This window comes from Patiria miniata, unplaced genomic scaffold (genome assembly GCF_015706575.1).
Source record: "Patiria miniata isolate m_02_andy unplaced genomic scaffold, ASM1570657v1 HiC_scaffold_3, whole genome shotgun sequence".
Lineage (NCBI taxonomy): Eukaryota > Metazoa > Echinodermata > Asteroidea > Valvatida > Asterinidae > Patiria > Patiria miniata.
The window spans coordinates 38,029,304-38,055,248 of record NW_024037069.1 but is presented as its reverse complement, the minus strand read 5'-3'; the positions used below and the strand labels follow the sequence as shown (position 1 = coordinate 38,055,248).

The 25,945-nt window shown below is 39.8% G+C and overlaps 1 protein-coding gene across 8 annotated transcripts in view; it reads left to right on the top strand.

Moving 5' to 3' along the window:
* The first annotated feature begins 12,761 nt into the window (after window positions 1-12,761).
* Window positions 12,762-25,945, top strand: part of LOC119737003 (RNA binding protein fox-1 homolog 3-like) — a 57,848-nt gene continuing 44,664 nt past the window's right edge. For 2 of the 8 annotated variants that reach the window (XM_038211056.1, XM_038211054.1), the window contains exon 1: window positions 12,764-13,596. In XM_038211056.1, coding sequence (XP_038066984.1) covers window positions 13,429-13,596 — 168 coding nt within the window. In that variant the 5' untranslated portion in view covers window positions 12,764-13,428. Of the gene's footprint in view, window positions 13,597-22,847; window positions 22,878-25,945 lie in introns of those variants that run through there. The other 6 variants (XM_038211058.1, XM_038211053.1, XM_038211059.1 and 3 more) reach the window with 5 other exon arrangements.

The window sequence follows — 25,945 nt, the reverse complement described above, 5'->3', positions numbered from 1 at the left end:
GCGTGAATCTACTTTCGGTTTGACTGTACACAGTTGTATCTAGGGATTATCAAGAAATAATTTGTGAAAGAACATTTAGGCCTACATGTACACGGTGTTGCTTCAAACATTGGGTGTTGTACTTCTGAAACAGCAAAACAACACTGACTATTAGATTTGAAATACCGTAGGTTGTTCAAAAACCAAGTGATGAAACCAACAATGTTTGCGTCTGCTTCTACAGATGAGAGAGCTGAGCCTATTCTTTCATCAGGATCTTTTAAAATTCCCTCTCTTGTTCTCCTTGAAGTTGAAGTTTGCTTATCTGGTGTAAACAAGGTGTCAACTTCCATCAAGTGACTTTGTTTTCATAAGTTTGTGTATTATTACATTGTGCAAGGTGCATAGATGTACATGTACATGAACACTCTAATTAGTGTAAGTGTGGTGTTAGCATGATCCTGGACCCAATTTCATAGTGTTGGTAACTGGCTCAGCAGAAAATATTGCTAACGACATATCCATGGTAAGCCAAATTTATCTTCATTCAGTACATTTTGTATTTGGCAATTCCAGCGTTATGTTTATGTCCATGACAAAGCTGTTAAGAACTCGGTGAATAAACCTGAAAATGTATTTCTCAAATCTTATACATGTACATCCGTCATCTAGTAATGGACAAGGAGATTACAGACTAGGAGTTTTGGATCATTTTTTTGAATCATTAATTAGATATCATGGTTAATTAGCTCCGTCACTTACCTTTATAAGTACATTAAACTACCTTTCAGTTTCATAACGTTCGTTGGAGTTGCCATAATCATTGTCAGTCATTGTGAAAGTAAAAGTGAGAAAGCGTAGACTGCCATGATAACAACAATCACCAGGAAAGTTGTGAAAGTGAAGGCCTGGCATTTGACAAGCATTCATTTCTGTTCATCGCATTGCATTAAATCGGAATTAAGACGACAAGAAAATTTATGGTCAGTTCAGGTACATAATGTACGTGTAGTTAAAACACAGAGTGCATTAATTCAGTTCTGATTCTTGTCTAATGAAACAGCACTTGGTACTGTTTCACGATCAGTAAATCTTGAATCTCAACACAGCGGTTAGGTTTTTTCATGCCCCATTCTTGTCAAAGGTCCACCTCTTTCTGCCATTCCTGCTCCGTTTGTGTAAATAAAGCTGTCATGACTCATGGGCATAACTGTCAGTGATAAAAAAAAGAAAACTCCAAAGAAAACAGTTATACACCGGTATGTAGAATGTGCTGGTTAGTCAAACTTTCAGCATTACAGACTTAAATTTACAACCTCCCCTCCCCCCCCCCAAAAAAAAAACCTTGACAGAGAAGTCCCTTGAACTGATTATACTACCAAGGGACCAATCAGTGTAAAGCATGATCACGTTTTAGGAAGTTGTGTTTTCAAGAGGACAGCAGATGGGTTTTTTTGTGAAGGACATGACACAGGTGAAGTTTCAGAAGTGAATGAAACCAAATAAGGAAATGGGGTCAATGGGCTGGTTCTGGCTTGGTTCCACGGGTGTTTTAACTGCGTGCAAATTGTTAAAGAGAGTCATGGTTTTTTGGAGCGGTCCCTTGATGGAATGAAGTATCTGGAACGGGACCAGCAGCATGTCAAGGGGATGCGCATGAAGGGGGTCCAGAGGGAGTACTGGTACATGTAGTATCCCATCATGCTTGTGGAATGATCTGTCCTACCAGCCGACCAATTATAACTCTCAAGGTCTATAAGTCTTAAGTACAACATTTGGAGGAGGTACACTGCCCAGAAGATTCATCCCGTAATACCAGCAGTCAGCGCTTACTGAGTGACACATACACATGGGCAGTCGCAGCTGTTTGCCAAACAAGGTTAGCACGGAATTCCTGCCAGGGTGATCTTCATCGGACTGCTATTTATGTCCAGACAAGACAAGAACAGATGCTGCGTTTGCCTCTTAAAAGCTGTGGTGATTTTGTTGTGTGGCATGGTTAGCAAAGTTATAAATTCACTATTATCTGAAGAGACCTTTTTTTAAAGTGATTCCAACAACCTTTCATTGCATTATCATCAGGAGGACGTATTAGGAATTAAATTCAAAGCCAGCCTTTCGCTGAAGAGCTACGCGCAGCATCCTCTTTCCAGAGAACCACATGAACGTCGAGTGTATTTTGAATTGCTTCTAAACGGAGCCAAGCTTGGGCCCATCCTTTGCAGACATCTTGGATTAAACTGTTTCAAAGGGAAAACAGCTGGCGATCTTTTAGTGACACCCAATCAAATTCCGAGCGAGACTTCCGAACTCTGGAAGGCACTTATCATTAAAAAAATTGTCGCTATCTGCGTCTGCTGACCCAGATGCAATTTACAACTTAGGAGGAGTAGTGATATTTTAAAATATTTCCGGAGTAAAATACCCGCGTCGTCAGCCGAGAGGAACACATGCTGAGCCTTCCCTGAACTGTTCTCATCTGCGGTTATTATTTTCCATCGTCCTTAAACAGCAGGTATGGTACATATTGAACTTTTTTGTCTTTCGTTGAAAAAAAGTTTAAATTAAAGGCAGGCGGGATCTTTGTTTTGAATTGAATTCAGCAGGCAGGATCTTTGTTTTGAATTGTATGTGTTTATGGTATATTTTAGTTTTAAGTCTCCAGTTGAATATTTCTAAGACTTTCATATTTTGTTAGTTCAATCACTTACCTGTTACTTGATTTGATTACATTTTTCTTTTTTTATTTGATTGTAAAAATGAATTGAACAAATACATCAGAAAAATAATATTCTACATCAACGTAAATGTAGAGTGGCCTTGACCATTATGAGCAAGCTGCTGCAACTGCCGCGTAATGCGATTTCCTAGAAAGAGAAAGCCCCTTTATCTTTTTAGCCGGTTCTAAATTGAAGGTCCATGTTGTTATTCAGGGTTTTCCCGCGGCAACATCTTAAGATGTCTTGAGAAAGCCTAAGTCCATTTGCCACGCAGTTCTTGTTGCTACGTACAAACAACAAAGGCGTTTGCTTTGAGAAAGAAAACAAATGGTTCAGGCTTCTATATTTTTTTCCCCTGTTACGGCATAGGGAAATTATGAAAAAGGACCTGAAACTATTCATAATTTTCTTTCCTCTAAAATACATATACTATGTGAACAGGAAATAATTCAGGCTTATTTCTACACATAATTTGTTAAGCAGTCTGCATAGTTTGGAATGTGGTTGAATGCATTGAGTTTTATTAAGGACCCTCTTTTCAGAAAATTTTGAGGAAAAAGTAGAAAATCTGGAACACTTTTAGGAAATATTCAAAATACCCGGGGAGGGGGGGGATTTCTGATAAAAATGGGAATTGAGAGGTTTTTTTTATTTGGTCAACTATAATTTCCTTTTTCAAAACTTGATTTTGACATGTTGCCAAATCTGATATTAATTTAAACTCTACAAAAATATGTGAGTGTTCTAAGCTTACAACTCATTTGTAATGTTCATAGTTACATTCAAGGAACTCCTTAACTTTATCCCGTGTCTATTTTTATCCTGTGAGAATCTTGAAGATTTTTTGTGTGCGGACTTGCCAAGCCCAAGTCATGACTTGTTTACATGCACGTGCAATGTTTATCAGGACCATCCTGTGTAAAATGTCATGAAATGTCATCCTGCAAAGATTATGACAACTAGATGTAGATCATAGGGCAGCTCAAGAATGTTCGGCGGCATGCCGATACTCATGTAGAGCCTTTAAAGGAACAGCTACGTTGTACAATGCAAGCTGGGCTACTTAAACTTAGACGATTTTCTACCCCGATTATGACGGGGGATGATGTCGGAAAATGTCATTAGTGAATAGGCGCAGAAAATGTCAAATCAAAGTTTTTTGCCAGTTTTTAGCCTCAAGTTGACTTTCAAAATGAAAACTTTAAATTAAGTTAGTAAGTTAAGAAACTTACTATGCGCGATAGCCCTTACATGTTTTTGCATTGCAAAATGTGAGACAATTTTAAACTCTTTAAACTCTTTGATACAAAGCAAAATCAGTTTTTGCTATACAAATTAACAAAAAAAGTGAAAAGCAGTTTTCCATACTAATTTAAAAAAACAAAAGCACATTGAGCTTTTTCTGTCAGTTACTAATAGTGATGTCAGTCTGTGAGGATATGGTAAAAAGTTTTAAGGGCCACCCAATCCCCCCACCCCTCCCAATCCCCACCCCTCCCAAACTCTGTTTCCTGCCCCACCTCTTGTTCCATTCCCTCCCTAACTCCCCCCCCCTCACCCACCCTACTAACCCCACCCCACCCCACCCAACCACAGCAGTTCATATTGTACACATAACCACTCAAGTATAATGTAATTTAATGCAGTGACCATACAGTGTACATAGTAAACATAACCACAATGTAGGTTTCAGTTTTGAAGTGTCAAAACATTTTGTTGCAGGTATCCAGCTTTTTTTCTTATCTCCTCCAATGTTTGTCAAGCTATCCTGATGTGTTTTGAAATCACCACAAGGCAAACATTGCTATCTATTCTTTATTTGCCAAACACCTTGATTGACATGAGGGCTTGAACAGATGTATATTTCCGAAACTCAGATTTGTTTGCAGCTTCAGGCTCCAGCTGCATGTTTGTTGGTTGGATTTCTGTTCTTGAAGGGTGACACACTTTTATGGACTCAGCGCCGCACTGGTGACTCATGGTGTAGCCCTGTGAAAGTTACACACTGCCCTCTGTAGTTGAAATAACAAAAGAAGCTATTACATAAACACACAGTCATTACAATGTACACCTGTTAAAGGGAAGATACAACATTTGCAAACATCACAAAACGAAACGATCAAATTATCATGAAATACCTTACTGGATTGTTAGGGAATGACAGTCTAAAGCATCCTGTAGAATCGTGGCTCCTGGTGCGCTATAATTCTCAAGAAAAATGGTATTTTTCCAACGCTGGTCAGCCGACCAGCGTTGGAAAAAACTGGCTTTTTTCAAAACCTGCTTCTAATTTTTCATAAATTTTAGTTATTCATTGTTTTCTTTGCAATTGATTGCACACCTGTGAAGGGGTACAAGCCTGCTAGACTGATTCTTTGACCTTACAATTCCCAAAAGTCTATAATTTGCTCCGTTTCATCTTAAGTGGGGTCGGGGAACCAGACTACAAGAACATGATTGGTTTTCTTGGTTTTTCCAACATCTACAAGCCCAAAACGTGAAACAAGTCATTTTAACAATATTTGCTATATCATACAAATCCTCCAAATCCATTTATTTCCGAAAATTGCAGCAAAAGCAAATGTTGTACATTCCCTTTAAGCTACCAAAGTTTTAGAAAACCTAACTGGGAACAACATAGTCCTATAGATACATGAATACAATTTAATATCTGAAAAACAAAACAAAGTGATTTTGTGTGTGTGTAATAATACAGGCTGTGACACAACAAACTAAGTTGTTCAATGTTGAAAATTAATAAGATGTTGTCATTAAATGACCAACTTGATCAAAACCCCTTTTCAGTGGTGGTCAATAGTCATGCTAACAAATGGAACCTTAAAAATGTTTAGACATTTATCATTTGAAATGAAACGAGTTTCATTTACATTGTATCATTAGACATTTCTGAATTTTGAACTAATGTAGCTCAGGTATGATATTAAATTAATTTATTATTTAGTTCAGGTCCGCGATTCAGTAAGTTATAACCAAATTTAGGGTGAAAAAATTAAGACCTCATACATTTGTAACTTGTATATTTAACAGATCAACTGAAAGAAACACTGTAATTTATGGGAACATTTGAACCCAGGATAAAGTACAAATGTAAACAAGTACATGTGTATTAGAAGTGAAATTTTTCGCCTGTTGTGTGTTGACTCTCTGGCCTTTGGCAGATAAAGCCTGAAATCTTCAGGTAACCAAACTTTTTTCATTACATGTAGATTCAGCGAAAGTATGTTCAGTATATGTATAGGACAACTATTGTCAACGTTTTCAAATCTGCATTATGTGGTGAAAAATGTCAACCCATTTTTTTTGTTTGTTATCATGTTAGTGTCTTTTAATTGGCATGCTGTTTTGAACTGTTCGTCTGTAATTGTGAAAAGAGCGGATTTCTTGACTGACATCGTTTCAGCTGATTACAAATTCATGGATTGCCAGATCAGGAACGGATGTAATCCCCTCCCCCCCCCCACCCAGTCTCAGTTCCTGACAGCTATCACAACATTCTGTCTTGTCCCCTGGTCTGATCAAGGAACGATCTTTTCCCCTCCCGTGGTCGATGTGCTTCTCCTTCACTGCCTGAGTTGTCTGTGATCTGTTACTAATGCGAATTGCAGTTCTTCATGTTAATGCCAACATCAAAAAAAAAAACTTGAAAAATGTTGTGACAGTGTTGAGAGTAAACTTGGGTACAACTGGAGTCTGTTTTTAATGCTTCTCTGCGCGAGTATTAAGGATTTTTATGCACATTTGTACTTGGAACCACTTGGTGGAGATTGTTTCGAATTATATAAAGTTGAGTTACAAACATTGAGTTAAAAAAACACAGGGTGATCGGGCAGGCAACTTTTTCATTGGACATTGCCCAGTTAAGTTGTGAATATTTTTTACGAAAAGCAGTCAAGAAACTCGGCCTTTACCAGTGAAACCATTTGTTTTATTTGAAAAAAAAAACAAAAAAACAAATGCATCCTTTTGGGTTTGACTTGGGATCTGGAACAGGCTGTCACGTTGTTGAAAGATCGCTCTTGTTTTTGTGTGTGTAAAATTGATCAATTTCCTTTGGTTTCTATCCCACTGATTTTGTGACGGCAGCCGAGTTTCGATGTGTGATGACCCGTCTGATCATTTCTCAGCGACACATTTCCTAAGGAAACCTGTGGAGAGACGTCAATAAAAAAAAATGTTTTAGAGGTGGATGGAAAAAAAATCAGGCTAAATATTCAAGGCAAAATATTGGAAGAAGACAAGGAATACAGCATAACGCTGACATACAGGTATGGTAGCGACTGTAGCATCAAATTTCAGGATTTCCAATTGATTACCCTAGCACATGTACATCAGTACATGTATACAGTTTCTGACACGTGAAACATTGACACATGTAATGTACATGTACATGTAGGCTAATATCACAGACTTTCTGTAGAGTAGAGGCCAAGCTGAAACATTAGCCGCCATGCACATGTGCCACTAAAGTTGTTAGGGGTAAAGGTGAAAGGTCATTTCCCTTGAAATATGAGTGTGTGGTGGCCCCCAAAAAGTACCCTTGTGTTACCCTGTGGGGGTAGCTAGTGTGGGCTGGTATGGATAGTGTGCATGTGTGGTTTGTCTACCAGTGAAAATGTCTTGAAGGTGGGTCGTCACGTTTTTTTGCTGTTCAAGCATATTTGCAATGTTTAGGAAAGAGACTGGTCATATGTGCTAAAAGGAAATTGGTTTTCTTCAAGTTCCACACACACAAAAACACTGCAGTTGGAGGAGATTTTTGCCAATTTGTGAGGTCCAGACTGACAGAGAATTTTGTCATTCCCACAATCCCAGGTTTAAGACATCAGGCAGCTCTGTGTGATTTATGACTCAGAATTTTTTTGTGTGTATGCTGCAAGGAAACTCATGTGTTTGTTTCCCGAAACTGGAATACTGGAACTATCCGAAGCAACTGTTCATGATTGGCTCGAGTGTCTGCGGCCTAGATTTGGGATAAAATATAGCCGGGTAAACGCTCGACATGAAAAATTGAAGATTTCTAAAAACCAAGCGAGGAGTTGATGAAAGCATCGGATGCGTCATCCGTCGGGTATTTTGTTGGGAGTCTCAAGCTATGATGAGACATGGCCGTCTTGACAATCTGAAACTCTAGATTTGGATTGAGTCTTGGAGCTCGGACGTGGGATGTATCATATTGTCTATGTTGTGCATGATGGCAGTGCTGGTTTGCGATTGGGCCACGCGCACCATGCCAGCTTGAAGGTAAACAAATGTCTTGTATAAGTCTAATTTATTGAGTATAGTATCATGCACACATTTTATGCAAATTTATGCCAGACATTATTTTTTTTTCGAATACTGCCTCAATTTCTTAGATCTACATGTATAGAGTCAGTCTAGTAAACACATCAGGATGACTCTTGCCAACAATGAACTTTGGCATGGGGAACTAAATTTTAAAGATTTGGTCCTACATACCTGTACCATGTACATGCTGCAATGCTGCACCACTCATAGGCACTAGACTTTCTTCCATATCAACCTGTCCTTGTGAAATTGGCCAATCACATTGCAGGAAAAGCTTGGCACATTGCATATAGCAACCAATGAAATATCAGTAGCTGTGAGCATGTTACCTGTCCTCATTCATGAGGTCTGGTTTCCAGTCTAGGCATATTCATTGGATTCATTAAAGATCAAATGTAAACTTCTGATTTAGCCCATTAGCACAGGTAAAAGTCTAGTCTGTCACAAGCCAATGTGGCCCATCAGGCCGGCGTTTATCTCTGGTTTCAATAGCATGAAACGACTGAGAGTATATTTTTCTTCCCCGGGGATGAGATGCTAGTCCATCGCAGGTTACTTCCCATTTGTACCGGTACTCCTGGGTGGAGAGACGCAAGTGGGGGTGAAGTGGCTTGCCCAAGGACTCAATATACGGCCAGCAGCTGGATTCAAACCCCTGACCCTCTGATCATGAGTCATAAACCCTAACCACTAGGCCACGCTCCTCCATTAGCACCTGTACTAAATTATTTATACTTGCCGATGGATCCATAAAATTCAGTGTTCTCCAGTGGTTTTGTTTGCTACGAGAAATAGAGTAAAAATCTTGACAATCCGTAGAGCAAGTTCGTGTGTATGCCACAGTAAAGTAAATTTGTCCTGGCAACAGTATCAATTGCATTAAAAGACCCATTGGTAAGTCACACCTTTCTGTCGCTTCCCAATTTCACTCACATGAGCGATCCCCCAACTAAAGTCAAATCCGTAACCACATCTTCAGTAACAGACACGATTTATGTACACACAGACGAACATCTGATCTGACTGCGCTCTGTACATCAAAGATCAGTGTTTCCTTGTTCTATTTTTGTCCGCCGCTCCAAGAAACCGTCCCCATATTATTGACAGTGAGGTGCGCTGTATTTGAGGAGGAACGGTCCCACAATTCCCTGAGCCAACACGAGGCCTGTGTAGTGTACCTTCAGAACTCGGCCAGTGCTTACAGAGACACAATCCACACTGACCCAGAACTGTTGGTTCGCAGCGGCTTTGTTTACCGGCCGGGCAATTTGATATTGAAATGTAAGAGAAGACTGCTGCAAGGAAAGTGGTAACTGTTGGGTTTAGACCGACATTGGTAATACTCGTGTGTGTTAAACTGCTGCTTGTGTGCAATGTGCATTGTTCTTGGACTTGGAGTACTGCACAGTGTATAGATGTGGCTTTGTGTTGGAAGTTACACAAACAAGTGGAGTTTTAAGTAGAGAAAAGTTACAGTACAGACTTTTGGTACTTGAAAATTGTTACACTCATTCATGAGATACCGGTACCGTTATTGTTTTTACTGATTTTCTAAATTGGTTATGTATTGCCAAAAGATGCATGCAGATAGGTGTACATGTGTATGAATGTGGAAAGCAAGTCATTGTAATGAATCGTGGGTTCAATTGACAAACAAAATATACGTTTAGAATTTGTAACTTAAATGTGTGAGGTATACCGGTATGTGTAAATGACGGAATGTGAATTGATCAGAATATAAAATTTCCTTAAAAATTCTTATTTTTCCCTCATAAAATTCTAAAATTAACTAGTGTTCTAAAACTACAGTGGACATTAGGGCTGTTTCTTTTCAAATAATTTAGTATTCAATTAATTGAAAATGTGGATGACCGAATATTCGGATATTTGAAACTGCCGCCAGCAACTACCGGTACGTGCCGCGCCAGTCAAAAGTTTCATGCAGAGCGTGCCGGTTAAAATTTGCATGTGGCGATCGATATGGGCCGCTGGAGCGTTTTGCAGTAAAGATTGTATAACTGTCCAGGGCTTCAACCTGCTAAAAGGATGGGAACAATGAACCGCCATCAACAAAAAAAGTCACCGTCAACAAATAAATGGCACCTGAAAATAAAGCGCCGAACTTTACGATAAAATAACGTAACAGTAGTGTGTGCACGTGCGTTTTTTCTTTTTGTTTTCAAATATTCCAACCGGCACAAACTATTCAAATATTCGGTTGATATCAAATCAAATGGACTAGCCATTTACATGTATTTATTTATTTATATGACATTTAGGTTTGATATTTTCGTGCATCAGTTGCACTTTACACTCACTGCAGCTACCCCACTTAGCCAAGCAAGGCGTGTTGAACGAGCAACTCTCCGATTCAAATTTGAAACTCTTCCATAATGCCCTTCTTCACTTTACCTCCTCAACCGGCAAAAAGCACTCCTAAGAAACATGCTATAAGCCACGGCCTTCCTTTTGTTCCCCCCCCCCCCCCCATCTGACAGACATTTAAACGTGTCCTCCACTGCTCATCTTTAAATCGGTCTTGACGGTTGTATAATTTGATTTTTCGGGACCATCCTTTTATGAAATTGTCCGGTCTGTCCGATTGATTGAGCAGTCACGCTACCAAAGTGTCTTCCATGATTCGTTTCTCCTTCCTTTTTTGTCTCGGTATAATGCACGCCGCCTTGACGACTCCTGAATTCACACAATACCACTTGAGAGCTTCCAAATCAATTTTGCCGGAGTGTAAAATGTCTGAACACTTAATGTCTTTTGCGGCCGTCATCAGCGCTGCATTATCCTTTGTAATCTCTCTCTTCGTTCATTGTTCCCTTTTTTTTTACATCCTGAATAGAACAGATTTTTTCCATTAATCTTCTCTATAATTGTGTTAAGAAAAAATTGGAACAATAATTGTGTTAAGAAAAAAGTAGAACAAAGTGAAAAGCAAAGTTCTCTTTTTTGTGTTATAAAGTCATTGCATTTGCAGGAAAAAATAATGCTCTGAATGGTTAAATCCATATATATTTTTTTTTAATTAATGGAATAACCTAATATTAAGTTTTAAAGATCAGAGTGCTAAAATGATTTGTTCCTAGCATCATCTTGTTCAAAGGCAAAGAACAAGATGCAACTACGACTGAATGTTAGACACTAACTTTTTTAAGAGAGCCACATTCTTAACAACATTTGAGCTTAATTTTTGGGTACTCAAAGTTAGCAGTAAACTTGTTTTTATTTGTTTCTAATTATTACCTGATTTAAGAAAAACAGTAATAGTGCTATTTCATTTTTGTGAATTTTGAGATTTTGTGTTTAGTCAATCTCACATTGTTTTCAATTCATTCAACCCTTTTATGTAGGACAACAATTTCATTTACAATTTAAGAAATATTAGTTTTCAAAATTAAAGTTCCTTTGAAAAGTCAGATCAGTGAATCTAATTCATTTTCCAGCAAAGAGAACTTTGGCACTGACGAGAATTTAATCTCTTAGCATCTTCCGCGTTGTAATTCCGTTCTTGGAGAAAGAGACCTTTCTTTCCCCTTCTGTGACCTGAGCTATTGTTTGGTCTGCGAGTTCACCAGGAAAAGGAGTTGCCCATAAAGGAATGATCTGTTCCAGGCCGGCTGTTTGCTGAGCTGTTTGGCAAATCATGTCTATCCCCTCCAACAGGAAAGAAAAGAAAAGTCACTCTCCTTATTAATCCTATGCAGCGTGGCACTTACTACTTCCTGATTCATAGTCTTCAGTGTAGCATACTACAGAGACGGTCCTTTTTCTTAGCTCCGTGATAGAGGAAAAGCTCAATGAATCTGAGCCATTTTTTCCTGATCCCTTGATGTATGCTTGTGCCGAAGCGCTCCCCCAAATGGAGCCGCCGAAATGGATGGTATAACGTGGTCGATATGATTTGGTTAAATATTTACTTCTGGTTGGCTTCACCAGATTTTTTCAAATTTGCACACTGTGTCGCCGGCCCTGCTGCGCATACGTACACACAGACTCTCACTGGCTGTTGGATGAATGGCAACAGAACTACACACAGCCGTTTGTCTCAGTACCCCCCCCCCCTCCCTTTTAGACACATGATACAATTAACCCATCAATAAATCCCTTTGCTATTCAAATGAGGTAACAGTTGGCGGGGAACCGGGGAGAGAGAAAAAAAACTACTCTGCCACGAAGCCACGAGACAGATTAAGCTCCTCTTGTACTTGAGGCAGATGTGGTGTGGACTTCACAACATTGAGAGAGAGAGACGGGGTGGGTTGCCGTTAAGCAATCACTGCACAACACTCAGGAGACAATGGAGCATTTACTGAGAGTCTAGTTCTGCCGACATGGAGTTGGTAATCTGGGCTAAGAGACCAGCGTGTGGCACACCGCCGGTGTCAGGTTTGTGACCGTTGGCTGAGATTTGTTACACAGTGGGAGGAGCGCATAACAATACAAGTCCAGTGGTTCAAACAGCAGAGACACACAAACAGACGTGGACTTAGTACACAGACAACATCGAATGGACTGGAAGTTATCTTTTCTGATGCTGAGAGTGTGCGTGGATTCATACAATATTAATGTACGTGTATGTACCGGTACTTGTAGAAGGCATTCATTCTACATGTATATACTGAAATTTGTCTTGAACGGTCTTCCAACGATGCCATGAAATTTGATCCGAGATTGAATTGGATTACAGGAACAAGACTTCCGCAAGCAGGATTTCTCATTGGAAGTGATAGCTTATCAGTGAAGATTCCATAGTCAGTGCCCTGTCCTTGCTTCGGCATTTTCAGAGGCAGCTGCCCTAGGACCAAGCTTGCACAGCGTTCCCTAACATTTTTTAATTTCATATGCGGTGGGGAAAAAAGGTTCACTTCACATTAAAAAAAAATGCCAGCAGCTGTGAAAATTTGAGCATTGTACTCAAAAATCTACCGTCATCATTACATTCCTAGGAGGAACATGGAATTAAAAAAAACTGCCGGAAAAGGAGCCTAATATTACCAGACCGTGAAGGGCCACCTCCGTCCACAATCATCAACTGTCCACAGTCATCATCTCTCGTGGATGAGACGTAAACCAAGTTTGAAATACAAGACTCCAAAAGACACTTTGTTTTTCTCCCTCTCCGGCTGATGCTCTGCAAACGGTTAAAACCGCGCCTCGCTAATCAGAATCCACAGATTTCTCGGAGTCTAATTTGTAACGGATACCTTGATCTGGGAAAAAATACAATCATTGTAGAGAAGCGCTCGACTGGGAAAACTGTGTGTACAGCTAGGACAGTAGGACATCAATTACTCTACGTAGAGGCACATCGGCAGAGCCAAATTATCCGAGTGGATCTTTCTCGTGCAGTGATGAGTCCAACACTGCTTACTGATACTTAGAGGATCCTTCGGGTTTCGTTACTCACAAGATGATGCTCAACGCGCCTCCCCCTCCCATGGCCCAGCAGTTTCCCCCTCAGTTTTCTCAAGTCCCGCCCCCTACTTCCCAGATTGTCTACTGTGCGCACTGTCCGCCCAATGGACTCGGCGGGACATTCCAGCCGGTGTTCAGCTCCCAGCAGCCACAGAAACCCATGGTAATGTCAAAACCTTTGATTTGATATGATGTTGATTGGAATTGATTTGGATTTGATTCAATTTTGTGGGTTTTTTGGGCACTGCAGTAGGTGTTTGGCCTCTGCAGGAAAAAATCAAATTGATGGAAAGAATTTTTTCTAGGTTCATATTGTTTGTACATTGGAGCACCAATTTATTGAATGAGTATGTGAGAAAATGGTTCAATTTTTGGGAGTAAACTTTATGAATTTTTATGAGGGGAAGGCTAAAATACGTTTCTTTGTTTTGTAAGATTGAATGCACATGGATGTTTTGTATACATGTGACAACATTCTAAGGAAATTTGAACATGCTCTCTTTCAGAACATATACATGAAGAGTATTAGCTGAAAACAATATAAATTTTAAGTCTAAAAATCTTAGCTAGGCTACACTAACCTTTCAAAAACTGATCTATAATGCTTTGTAAAAGTGAATCATTTGCCTTTGTAAAATGCTTTCATGAAAAACTTGGTTATACATTGGCATTATTCATGCGCACGAACTGTACATACACGCTCTGGCAATGCATCGAATAACTTTGTCCCAAAAAAGTCGTTACAGCGTGGGGGGCTGAAAATTGATCAGTGTTTGACTTTGCTGGGCCAGGCTTTGTTTGGTTTATTCCTGTTTGAACTATAGAACAGACCGGATTAGCTTGCACTCACAAGGCCTTCAATGGACGACTCGAATTATGCTTGGGTTGAAACACATGGATATAAAATTGTAACTGTTAACAATGTGTGCTTTTTGTATGCCCTTCAAGGTTCACGAATAATTGTACTCCTTGTTGTTTTGACAATTCTACGAGTTTTGTCTTGTTGTGGATTGGTGGAAAAGTTGTAGTGTTTTACAAATGTATTTCTTGGGGTTGTGCAACTTTATCCAACGAATAAGTTAAAGAGTTTACCAAAAGTCTTTCAGAGTTGTTGCAAGAAATCGGGACCCAATTTCATGGCTTTACCTACCGTTTGCGAAATTTACCTGCTTATGGCAGACAATTCTGTGCTTAAGGTAAGCATATTTCATGGGTTGGCGGGGAATTTTGGCTTATGCGCATGCATACGGCCTGTGACTAAGGATGCTGTGCTTACAGGGTTAGCACTGGATTTTTCTGCTAGCGCTCTTAGTACAAAATGGTGATGGTGTAAGCGTGAAATTCTGTGGTTAGCAGAGCCGTGAAAGTGGGTCTTGATTTTCAAACCTTTTCGTGCTTAGTAAATTTCCATGCTGCTTCAAAATGGTCCACAAACGTAAAACTCTTAATGTTATTATCACCCAGGAGAAAATCTCCTTCACTTGTTTTAAAGGGTTTGTTCGCAAGATCTTGTGTTTGTGTTTTTTTGTTTATGACTTTCATTCATTGGAACTGAAAAAAAGAAAAAAAAGAATTGGTACTATTTGTCGTTCATGTAAAGACAGGGCATGGTTCCTAAAATGACCCACTGACCAATCACTGAATAGTAACAGCTACATCCTGCGGGCTTAGGGCCTAATCATAAACCAAAGCAAACACTCACAAGATGGCGGACAACCTAATGGACTCTTAATAACGACTGAAGAGCCCATATATCCGCGGGATGAAGAAAGAAAGAAATCCAAAAATGATCTTAAAATTGACACCGCCCACTCCCCCTTGTGGTGCTTTTAGTGCATGTAATATGATTAGGGATGTTGTTTAGTGACTTGGCAAATACTGGACGAAACCGGTTTAATCTGATTTGGGCCGGTGGGTACGGGAAGAAACAGACGCGTGCCGGTTTTATAATCGGGTTTCTTGCCGTTTGTTTTTGAGGGATTTGTGAAAAGAAATTGTTGAAAGTTAGTTTGTCCTTTGGGCATGTTTGTTTTCACAGTTTTTTTTTCTGGAAAGTGTTGTGAAAAGTTGTAATCTGAAAGGAAGAATCTGTTGGTGAAAGTTTGTGATATAAAAACTGTGAATGGTTTTCTTGTTGTGGACTAACAGTGCGTACTAGTCCATGTTCGTATGGCAAGTGCGAACAGTTTTCATCTGATTGAAAATTGGTAAACAGTGCATTACACAGTGCAGTTGGCCATCACTGGTGCCCGACCATTGGGCTCAATGCCTCACAAACACACACACTAAGTGAAAAAAATACAAGTCAACATTGCGGTGTCTCTCGGCCAACACTCAACTTTCTATCATGTAAATATCGGACACACCAGCTGGCAAGGAGATGAAAAGAAATTGATTGGGAGTTTACTTTACTGTCTGGGGCAAAACACCACATGTTTTTAATCAATCTGCTCAGATTTCCTTACCATAATAGGGAAGGAATAAAACAAATCAATTTAGTTTGTTTTGACAAAAACGCCCCAAGATCTGAACCCGGCATCAAATTTTTATGTAAATATGGCATTCCCAATTGTAAGTTTTCAATTTCAATTAATTTTTAGTAATTTATTCACGTATAAATCCAGATGTTGACTTAATTTCAGAAACCAGATAGCCTATATTGCCTAATAAAAGAAAGTAAAATTAATTCAAGTAGATGAAGATGATTATTCACCTTTCAAATTTTCTGATGCAGCATTTCATTAGAATTGTTCTTTTCAGAACAGAACGCCACTCACTGACATATTTCACCTGGAATTTCAAAATGGCATTGCAAAATTTAAAAAACTCCGGATCACTTCTTAAGGTATAAATCGCTCTGATTTTTTTGGAGAAAATAGCAGTTGAAAAATGTTTCTTGTACATATTCAATGCCTATTGTTGGTTTAGACGTTGTTTTACTGTTAAAGTTGAAGTGGCTTCCGAAAGTGACATTTGAAGTGGCCTCCAAAAAGAATTGAACATAATAAAATCATCTTGAACATTTTAGTAGACTTTAGATTAATTTCCTATCAATTCTGCTGCGTGATTATACATAAAGCATACTTCACCAATATTGATAGAAACTTCAGAAACAAACTGCGAATCCCCTCCATACTGCTCCAGTGTATGGCCAACCGTCTTGTCGGTGACCGGCCACCTTCACCCACGGGTACCGGTGTAACCTACCCATGTAAAAAATAATCAATTTTCTTGCCTCTAATCTCCGATAATTGCTGCCAAAGATTTAATTAGGAGGGTCCTTTGCCGACGGCAATGTCTGTACAATGCCGGCAAAGATAACATTATGCTGCACGGCTGTGCGCGTACCCTGCATAATAATGACTATAAATTCTGCCCTCTGTGTTTATCCAGCGCTAGAAATTTAGAGAGAGTACAACTACAAGTACACACAGTCTTGTTCCGTAGTTGTGGGGACAAACAACTCATCTGCACGAGACATTTGTGGGAACCAAAAATGCTGTGGGGACAGCAGAAAGGCCCATAACTCGGTCCTAATTTGCCAACAATAAAAAAAACTTCCCCATAACGCGGTGTAGGCCAGAGTGCTAGTTTTCGAGCCCTGCATTGTGTGTTTGTAATGCTATACATGTATTTTTAGGGACAGCAACTGAATATTATTACATCTTACATGTATTACTGAACATGTACATTATATTTTAACCAGCAAAAAAATGACTATTATTATAGGTCAAAACGTGTAACATTTGCGGTAGCACCATAGAGTCATATGTCACTTTTGTGACTGTGTGTGGTTTTGAAAAGAACCTGTTTAAATTATAAGATAATAAAATATATACCGTAGGCTACCTGGTACATGTATGTACAGAGGATGAATTTATGATTTGGACATCGGGCTTTTCCAACCGTTTGATATGGGCCATATATTGAGCGAAAGACGTTAGACCATTAGACTGTGAGTACTAATAATACTAACAGTAGAAATACCATGCAAGGCTGGATTTAGAACCACATGTTTTGGAGGGAAAGGGAAGGGGGCAACTGGACTGCCAGCTGTTGCCTGTTGCACATTTGAACAGGGAGGGGGGGGGGGGCGCACCCAGGCCTGCGGGAACAGGGGGGGGGGTGTTGTGGGTGCTTCAGCACCCCGGACTTTTTAGATGGGGTGCTGGAATATAGTACGGTAAAGCACCCCCTACCCCGGTACATTTAGTAGACACGAATGCACAGCCCAGCCCAGCCCCCAGCCCCCCCCCCCCTGCCCTTGGCTGAAATACGGTATGTTCCAGCGGGCTTGGGAACACCTGGGATTCATGGGTTTTTTTGGTAACCCCCAAAATGGTGTTATTCACAAACAAGCCTGTTAGGGTTTGGAAAATTGGATGTGCTCATTTCAAAGTTTGTACTGTGTAAACTCATTTTAAGTTAGTGAAGTCTTGTGAGAAACACATCGTCTATATGTGGCAGCTTAAAACTGATTTTGTCATTACAAACTGTAACGTCAGTTGCCACACCAACTGAACTTTATTTTGTTGGCCCTTTTTTTTGTAGTTTAGACACTTAATTTTCAAGTGATCTTCTACGAGAAAAAAATCATCCTCAATGCCTTGGCTTTATAGAATAATAGCACAGAGTTGACGAAGATCCCCTCCAAACCATCAGTTACCATGGAATTTCCCTCTTTTTGTTCCTATTGGGACTTAATTGCATATTGTCGTTCCTCACCGAAATTCATTTTTAAAAGCCTTTCGCTTTGTAGGATACATACGATGTGGCAATTCTTGTCACAGATTTCCTGTGTGGCACCGAACTTAATTATCGGCTTCCCTGTACGTGTCCATGTATGTCCCTCATAGGTTAAACCATAAAACCCTGTCCATTCTGGAAGTACGAACGAGATTAATTTTTTCGATGGTGGAATCACAAATCATTGGTCTTTCCCCCGGAGGCCTTGTTTATAGTGTGTCAGCGAGTACGTGTACAGCTAGAAATAGGCCGGTCCCGGTACGTGTACAAAATCCGTCCGAGCAATATGAAGATTATAATTGCATTGTAGGTCTTGAGGTACTGTATCTGGTCTAGTACCCAGCTCCATGCATCTGGTCAGCCTGCTGTCTTTGTGTTGGTAACACTAACAGACTCAAAATTTGTGTCCTCTGTTTTGGCTTCAAGTCTACTATCCTTGGACATATTTCTTCAATTCGGGTGTACAGCAAGCGTCTTTCGTGTATGGTGTTCTTTGATTCTCATTAAAAAATATTGTGTTGCAAATTAATTTTTTTTCATGAAGGTTACATTCCATAATTGGGATTTTCATTGGATGCCCTTTGGAAAGGTACCGGTAAGTGTCTACTGATCTCCGTGGATGTTATTAGATTTAATAAGTTTCTTTCAATTGATCTATTCCATTTGAGTGAAATACATGAATGAATGTTTTCTAATACATGTACATCAACTTGTTCAAATGTTTGGAATATTTGAAATTTTAATTCTCTCAGTCTTAGTAAAGATACTATTGTTGCCACATCACGAATTTAGTAGAAGGGTCTTGCAAAGATACATACAACGTACCGGTACATGTACACCCACGTTTGTTTATGTTGTAAATCGAGGGTTTTCTTTTGTTCCTCTTCCTTTTTCCTTTGTTTGTACTTCAACTTTTTTGCAACAGCTCTCATTGGTTTTGCACATGTTTTCTAATCGAGGTCATCCTCGATTTGGTTCCTGTCCTCAATTCACCGATGATGTTGCACGTGTGTGTCCTCGATTTACACCATAAACAAACGCATGGAATGTGTCACAAGTGTAGAAAATAACTTGCAAAAATTGCAAATAACTTGTTTTCAATTCAAAGTTGATTTCACCATGAAGCTCCATGATTCACTTTCCAGTCAGCCCAGTATAAGCAGCACCTAGAAGCGAATCACGGCATCCCATTCATAAAACTCTGGTGTACCTAACAGACCCATGAATGGGCACTCACACACCTGCCAACAATGGGACTTGCTACAGTCAATTCCACCTGTAAAGCACCTAATTGTGTCTGGGTGTATGCACCTTACTCTCCTTCCTCTATACAAAAAATGTGGGTCATGTCAGGTGGCGAGATCGATTGTGAAGGCGATGGCTTTTAACATGTGTCTATTGTTGAGACCTTGTCAGGGGAAGTGGATATGAATGAGGACAATTAGGTGTCTAAATGGGGGCTATTTTCATGACAATAGAGTACCTGGGTGTATGTTGAGAGGAAGGGGATCAATGGTTTTGAGCTGGGGATTTTGTCACCTTGTAAGCTGGAAGGTTGATGGGCTTTTGGTCTTTTGTAGTGGGTGGGTGCTGCAGCTGGAGCTTGGATAGATCAGATCTGAAGTGTTGTAAAGCATAGCAAGTCTGGTCAAAAGTAAAACCAAGTCCTTTCACAAGCTATGTCACAAGTTGCTGGGATTGAAGGATAACTAGGGAAAGCTTTAATCACACCTCTTTTGAATAGCTTGAGAATTGACTTGGTACAGGATGACTTGTGATGGACTTGTGAAGAGTTGTGACCATGATATTGCCAATTGGTGGGTTAAGGTCCTTGCTCTATGGTTATACCCATAGTGTACCGGTACTAAGGATAATACTTGAGACGTGATGGGAAGTACCGGTACATTTTAGACATTACTGATTAGCAGCCGAGAAGTGATTATTGTGTTTAGTGTTTACTTGGCAATGCTAACAAACAGACCTTTTTTACGGAAATTTTGACATTCAAATAGAGTCTTTTATTTAAATGCATTTTTGAATGCCTTTCGCAAGCATTTGTTCATTTTCAGGGAATAATCATGCATAAATTCACCAGTGCAAAGATAGAAATTCCGATACTGTGCCAATCTTCAAAAAGGCTCTCAAAACCCATTTTTTCCCCACACCATAGCTGGTCGTACGCCCTTGTTGTTTTTCTGTTGTTCTTTCTGTGGTTCTTCTTTCTTTGTTTCAGCGCCTTGTATCCTTTGGCAATTTGGTGCTCTATAAATCCAGTTATTATTATTATTATTATTATAAAATTTTTAAAAATGCGGGGGGGGGGGGGGGGGGGATTCAACTGCTTCAGCAAAATTTACCCTTTTTAATCTCCTGAAAGAATCAAGATGTTTTCCAAATCTTAGCCCCCCAAAAAGTAGAGCTCACGTTGAGGGAGGAAACTGCATGAATGTGATGCCATCATTCATGTCTCTTATTGGTGGCAGCTGTTACAAAGGGACTCATGTTGAAATAAAAAAAATAAAGGCCAGACAAAAATTATGTGTACAGCTTTCAACCTGTTTATGCCTGACGACGGGAAAAGCTTATTATTACAGAACTCACTCAGCCATGCTGCCGACATCTGTCGTAAACACTCGATTATTATTTCTTCAATTCCTGTGCAAAATTCTACTGAACAAGCCCATCTCACTTAGGAATATTAATATAATAAATTACGGGCCCTGAAAAAAGGTCGGGATGATATAGGGGAGGAGGGGCATATAAGGGGCGCAGAAGGCATCTGTGCTCTGGTGGCTGTTGGGTTCTTGATGTGCATGTTTTGGTATACCCCAGGTGGTTCATTCCGGGATGTTAATAATCATGCAAATTGGGTCCGGTGCTAATGGAGTGCTACAGCAATTGAGGACTCTCTATAAACAGGAAGGGTCCGGACTTAAAGGGAAAATACAACATTTGCAAACATCAAAAAATAAAACTACCAAATCATTTTGAAATACCTTGCTGGACTGTTAGTGAATGACAGTGTAAAGCATCCTGTAAAATTATGGCACCTGGTATACTGTCATTTTCAAGAAAAGTGGTATTTTTGTATCAATTTCCAACGCTGGTCGGCCGACCAGCGTTGGAAAAAACTGGCTTTTTTTCAAATACTGGCCCCAATTGACCATCGCACTTGTTTGCAATCGATTACACACCTATGAACGGGTACAAGCCAGCTAGACTGGTTCCCTGACCTTACAATTCCCCAATGTATGTAAACTGCTCTGTTCCTTCTTATATGGAGTCAGGGAACCAGACTACAGGAAAACGATTGTTTTTCTTGGTTTTTATAGCATTTTCGAACCCAAAACCTCAAAAAAGTCAGTGTAACTATATTTGCTATATATTTCCAACCCCCCAATTCCATCCATTTCTGAAAATCACAGCAAAAGCAAATGATGTATATTCCCTTTAACATACGAAATCTAGGAGTCTTACCAATTCTGTATGGTTGGACCTTTATCGGAGGTTTGCGGCGGCGCCCATAGCAGCGATTTGGAGATGGTCCCTCATGTCTTCTGCGACAATTGGCTAGTTGGTTTGGGTTTTTGTGTGTGGGCGGGATGCATTTCCAGAAATGCACATTTTACCTGAATTGCTAGAAACTCATTTTTATAACATCGTACACATAATCTGATGAAGCATGATTTTACAGATGTGATAAACTAGGTCATGTAGGTATTACGATAATGGTGAAATATGGTCCACCAGACTTATATCATGTGGACATATATTTGGTTTATGTTTTTAAATTCTTTGTGGGCACTTTTTCATACCAATAATTTTTTTAAAGAAAAGGCAAAAAATTGCGGCTTTCTGTAAAAGGGGCGTACCGTTTTGAACCTGGAAAAAGGCTAGTGCTTTCTTTGTTCTTAAATACCTTGCGATCTTTTATTTTAGATAAAATTAAGCAACCCTCACAGGTAACAACATGTAACATTCATCAGGCCTGCAACTTTTTCTCGGATCTGCTGATTTCCTTGTTTTTTTACTTCACATGAATGCCATTACAAATTGAAAAACACTGTACAAAGTCTTGTGTGGTTTGGAGTTTCCTCGTTTTTTATAAATTCCCAGTTGCATGCCTGATTCATGTACCTTGACTCTCACTTTAAGACAAGTTATTGTAATATAATTAGTCACTGATAGCCACGGACAGCTAGCCGAGTATTGCGTTTCCAAAAACGATACCTCGCCAGATGATAACGTGCGACATGATCATCGCTTTCATATCATATCGCTAGTCCAGTTAAGTGACAAAGACACCGTGTGATTAATAAGCCATCAGGCGGGCTGGTCCCAACTTATACAGTCCGGCTACGCAACACCGACGGCCCACGACGAGATGTCACACTCCGGTGCTGAACGCGATGCAAGTCTGTCGCCTTTGTCTCATACGCCTTCCCCCACAAGTCTTCCCTCCCCTTAATTCCTCGCTGTCAATGTAACCCTTCGCTGCCTCACACCTCCCAGCATATTGCTCTTTTTAAGTTCAGCATTCCGGCCAGCTCCAACTCACACGTCACTTGATAAGCCGACTTGAGAGTAACGTCGTTGCACCACAGCTTCCCCAAGCTTCCGGGAATAATACAACAGTCTTCTTTTCCGACTTTGAAACAGTTTGTCTGGAATAATCGTACCGGTATGGCTGCACCCAAGGTATTGGTGTTATTCTTTCCATCTTTCTTTGACTCAGACAGATTTGGTGTGGACTTGTAATGCATGCCAATTGTGTCTTACGCTTGACTAACCAAAGACTCCGGCAGGAACATACGGAACCGCTTTAGGAGCAAGGGTCATGATACATGTATGTGTGTTAGATCTTTACATGTACATGTACTTGGCAATGAGTATGGAATTGTACGCACTTATAGAACAGCTGAATCTGCTTCCTATAGAAGCGTTTGTTATTTCTGGCCATGGCCAATAATGTAGACGTAACGTTACTTAGCGTATAGCTTGGTTTTGCTATCAAGTTTTTTATTGTTTCGTAGTTGTGCCATTTATGAAGAATCCTGGTTGTATAAGATTTGAAGGTTTGCATGGTGGAGATAGCAATAAGATTAAGTTTACGTTAGCACTGTGTGACAGATCTCTTAATTGTGAGTTTGTGAGGTTCTGGAAAGAACCGGGGAAACTCAATCCTCGTTGAACATGTAATGAAGAGATTGGTCTTTGACAAAATTGACTTGAATGCCAGCTTCAACCTTTACAACTTTGGAAAAGAAAATTGCATTATAAGTTCTTATTGTGGTGGTGACCAGTGGACCCACTAACAAAATTACATGTGTGTAAACAGAGGTCTTTCAGGTGAAATTGTCTTACTATATTACTCTGACATTAAGTCTTGATTCTTTTGGGTGTCTTACAAAGAGAGAACTTGCAGGAAAACGACACAAGACCGCTAAGTAAATGGTCTTAATGACCTAAGCATCTTACATGTTGGTTTTTGTTTGGATTTAAAAAATGTAAAAGGAAAACATAAATCAGCTTCGCAGTTATCAAGCCCCCTCTTGAGACACAAATTAGATTGTGAAAAGCAATTCTACCTCAACGAACTTAATATTCCGCTCAAATACTGTTTTTACACATTCGCTCAGGCAGGGAACAAACATGGACTTGACACACTAATGACCTTTAATGCAATTAAGTCCGCGTCCAGTATGCACGCACACAATTAGTCGTGGAGCACCCTCCACTTGACAAACAGTGCTTGTTATTGCAATCTGCAGAACAAGCATTCCCAACGCACATGCTTCGCACCGAGATTTGTGTCGGCACATGAAAAGCGTATATGAACAAAAAAATTATGCCCGCGTAATTCTATTTATTGAACAGATGAAGAGCTGTATTTGTGAAGATGGACAGGTTTTGAGGTACATAGGAAGGGAGACCGTGAATATTTACATGTAAGATAACAGTCTCACTGTTTCTAGACTTGGTGAGCGTGAATTAATTTTTTGCAGCACGTATTGGTATATAAGCTTTAATAGCTGTGGGGGATAGAAAGTGCATGGAGGCAACCTTTCACGTGTGGGAGTGAATTTGATCGAAGGCAAGAAAATAATAATTGTAAAAGTATCATTGCAGATATCATTTTAATGGTGTGAAGTTATCAAGACTGTCTATGTGAAATGTCACGTACTTGTATGATTTACTGGCTGTGGAATACATTGTGTGGAGAGGATTTGTGAGTGGGTAGGCTAAACAGTACAATTTATATTTCATGTAATGTCACTGATTGCAGTTTGAGCTGATTTTATTCAAGCCGGCCAGCCAGCCCTGGCAAACTCGGTTCATCTGCACAAATAAGCAGGGGGGTTTGGGGACTGGAGTCCTACTGAGTTTGATTGTAAAAAGTTCAGAAGCTCAAAACCACACCTGTAAGTAACTGTAGGTAGAGAACACAATACAGCATTGAACAGTATGAAAAGTTTAAATTTGGCTCCGACGGAACTGTAACATATTTTAGAAACCATTGTCAGCTCAATGTCTTCCAAACATTGAGCCAAAACTTTAAGATTGGGTGTGTCTTAGACACGGAGTGAATGGCCCTTTTCGACATCAAATTACAATGTAGCTTCTTTCTTTACATGTAGCTTTTTGTTGAAAATTCATTTTGATGGACCTATGGCGTTCACTCAGGAATGAGATTCTGCCGAACGAACGACAACTCTTGTTTAAATAACAAATCTACCCGCATTGATGTGAGCTACATGAACTAGTGTATTGTCAGTCTTTCAGTATAGGTTAAAATATGTGTTCTTTGCTTACTCAACTTCTGCATAATGTCATATTTACTGTGGTAAATGTCAACTCTGACAGGCCTAGCACATTGCAATGAATCACTTTTACTGCCAGCCATTACCTCGGTCATTTTCCCCTGACTGTCTTTTTTCCCTTCTTCCTGGGTTTAATCTCCAGTAAGCCATTTTTATGATCTTCCAACCAAGACATGACTCCAAGACATAACCAAGACAGTTTGTGATTTTTGGGGGTGAAATGTAAGACTAGAATGAGTTTTTCCGATGAGCTAAGGAAAGTAGTACATGATACATTGATGCTTGATTACTTGTGATACCCGCACGACTGCAGGACAAGAGTTTTTACTAAAAAAGAGAAGAGCGAAAACGTGGATGATATTCTTCGGCAGTTCGCATCAGCGATGGATCGATATATCTTCCTCTGAAAAGGTTTCGCCAGTTTTGCCATTTGCGTCATTGCTTACACAACCCGATGCCATTACGTGAAGCTTGAGCTGAGCATCTTCCCGTTTTCCTTGAGAATTAGGAAAAAGGAGGGCTTTACCCTGGAAATATTAACTGTTTACGACCATTGAGATAGATGGCCATAAATGACCATTTGTAGTATAATCTGCACTTCCTGTTTTTGATTTTGGATGGATAAAATCTGCTAATGGGACCAGTTTTTAAGCTAAAATATCTGAGGCAGATAATCTGCCTGTACTTTTATGGATATTAGACAGTTGGGCGTCTGATATAAAGTTGTGCCATTCCTCGATTGCGAACAAAACAGTTTTATCAGGTCAGTGGATGAACTGTATACATGTACAAGTGTACATGTACTGCTTGTACTTATGCCGCAGTTGTCTTTTAGAGGATCACAGGTGAGTCGGGCCATCAGTCGTGTTCGTTTTGCAGTTTTCTCAGACTCCAGTATTTTGTAAGCAGAATTTGATTTTTGGTCACAGGAGCCAATATCCTGTA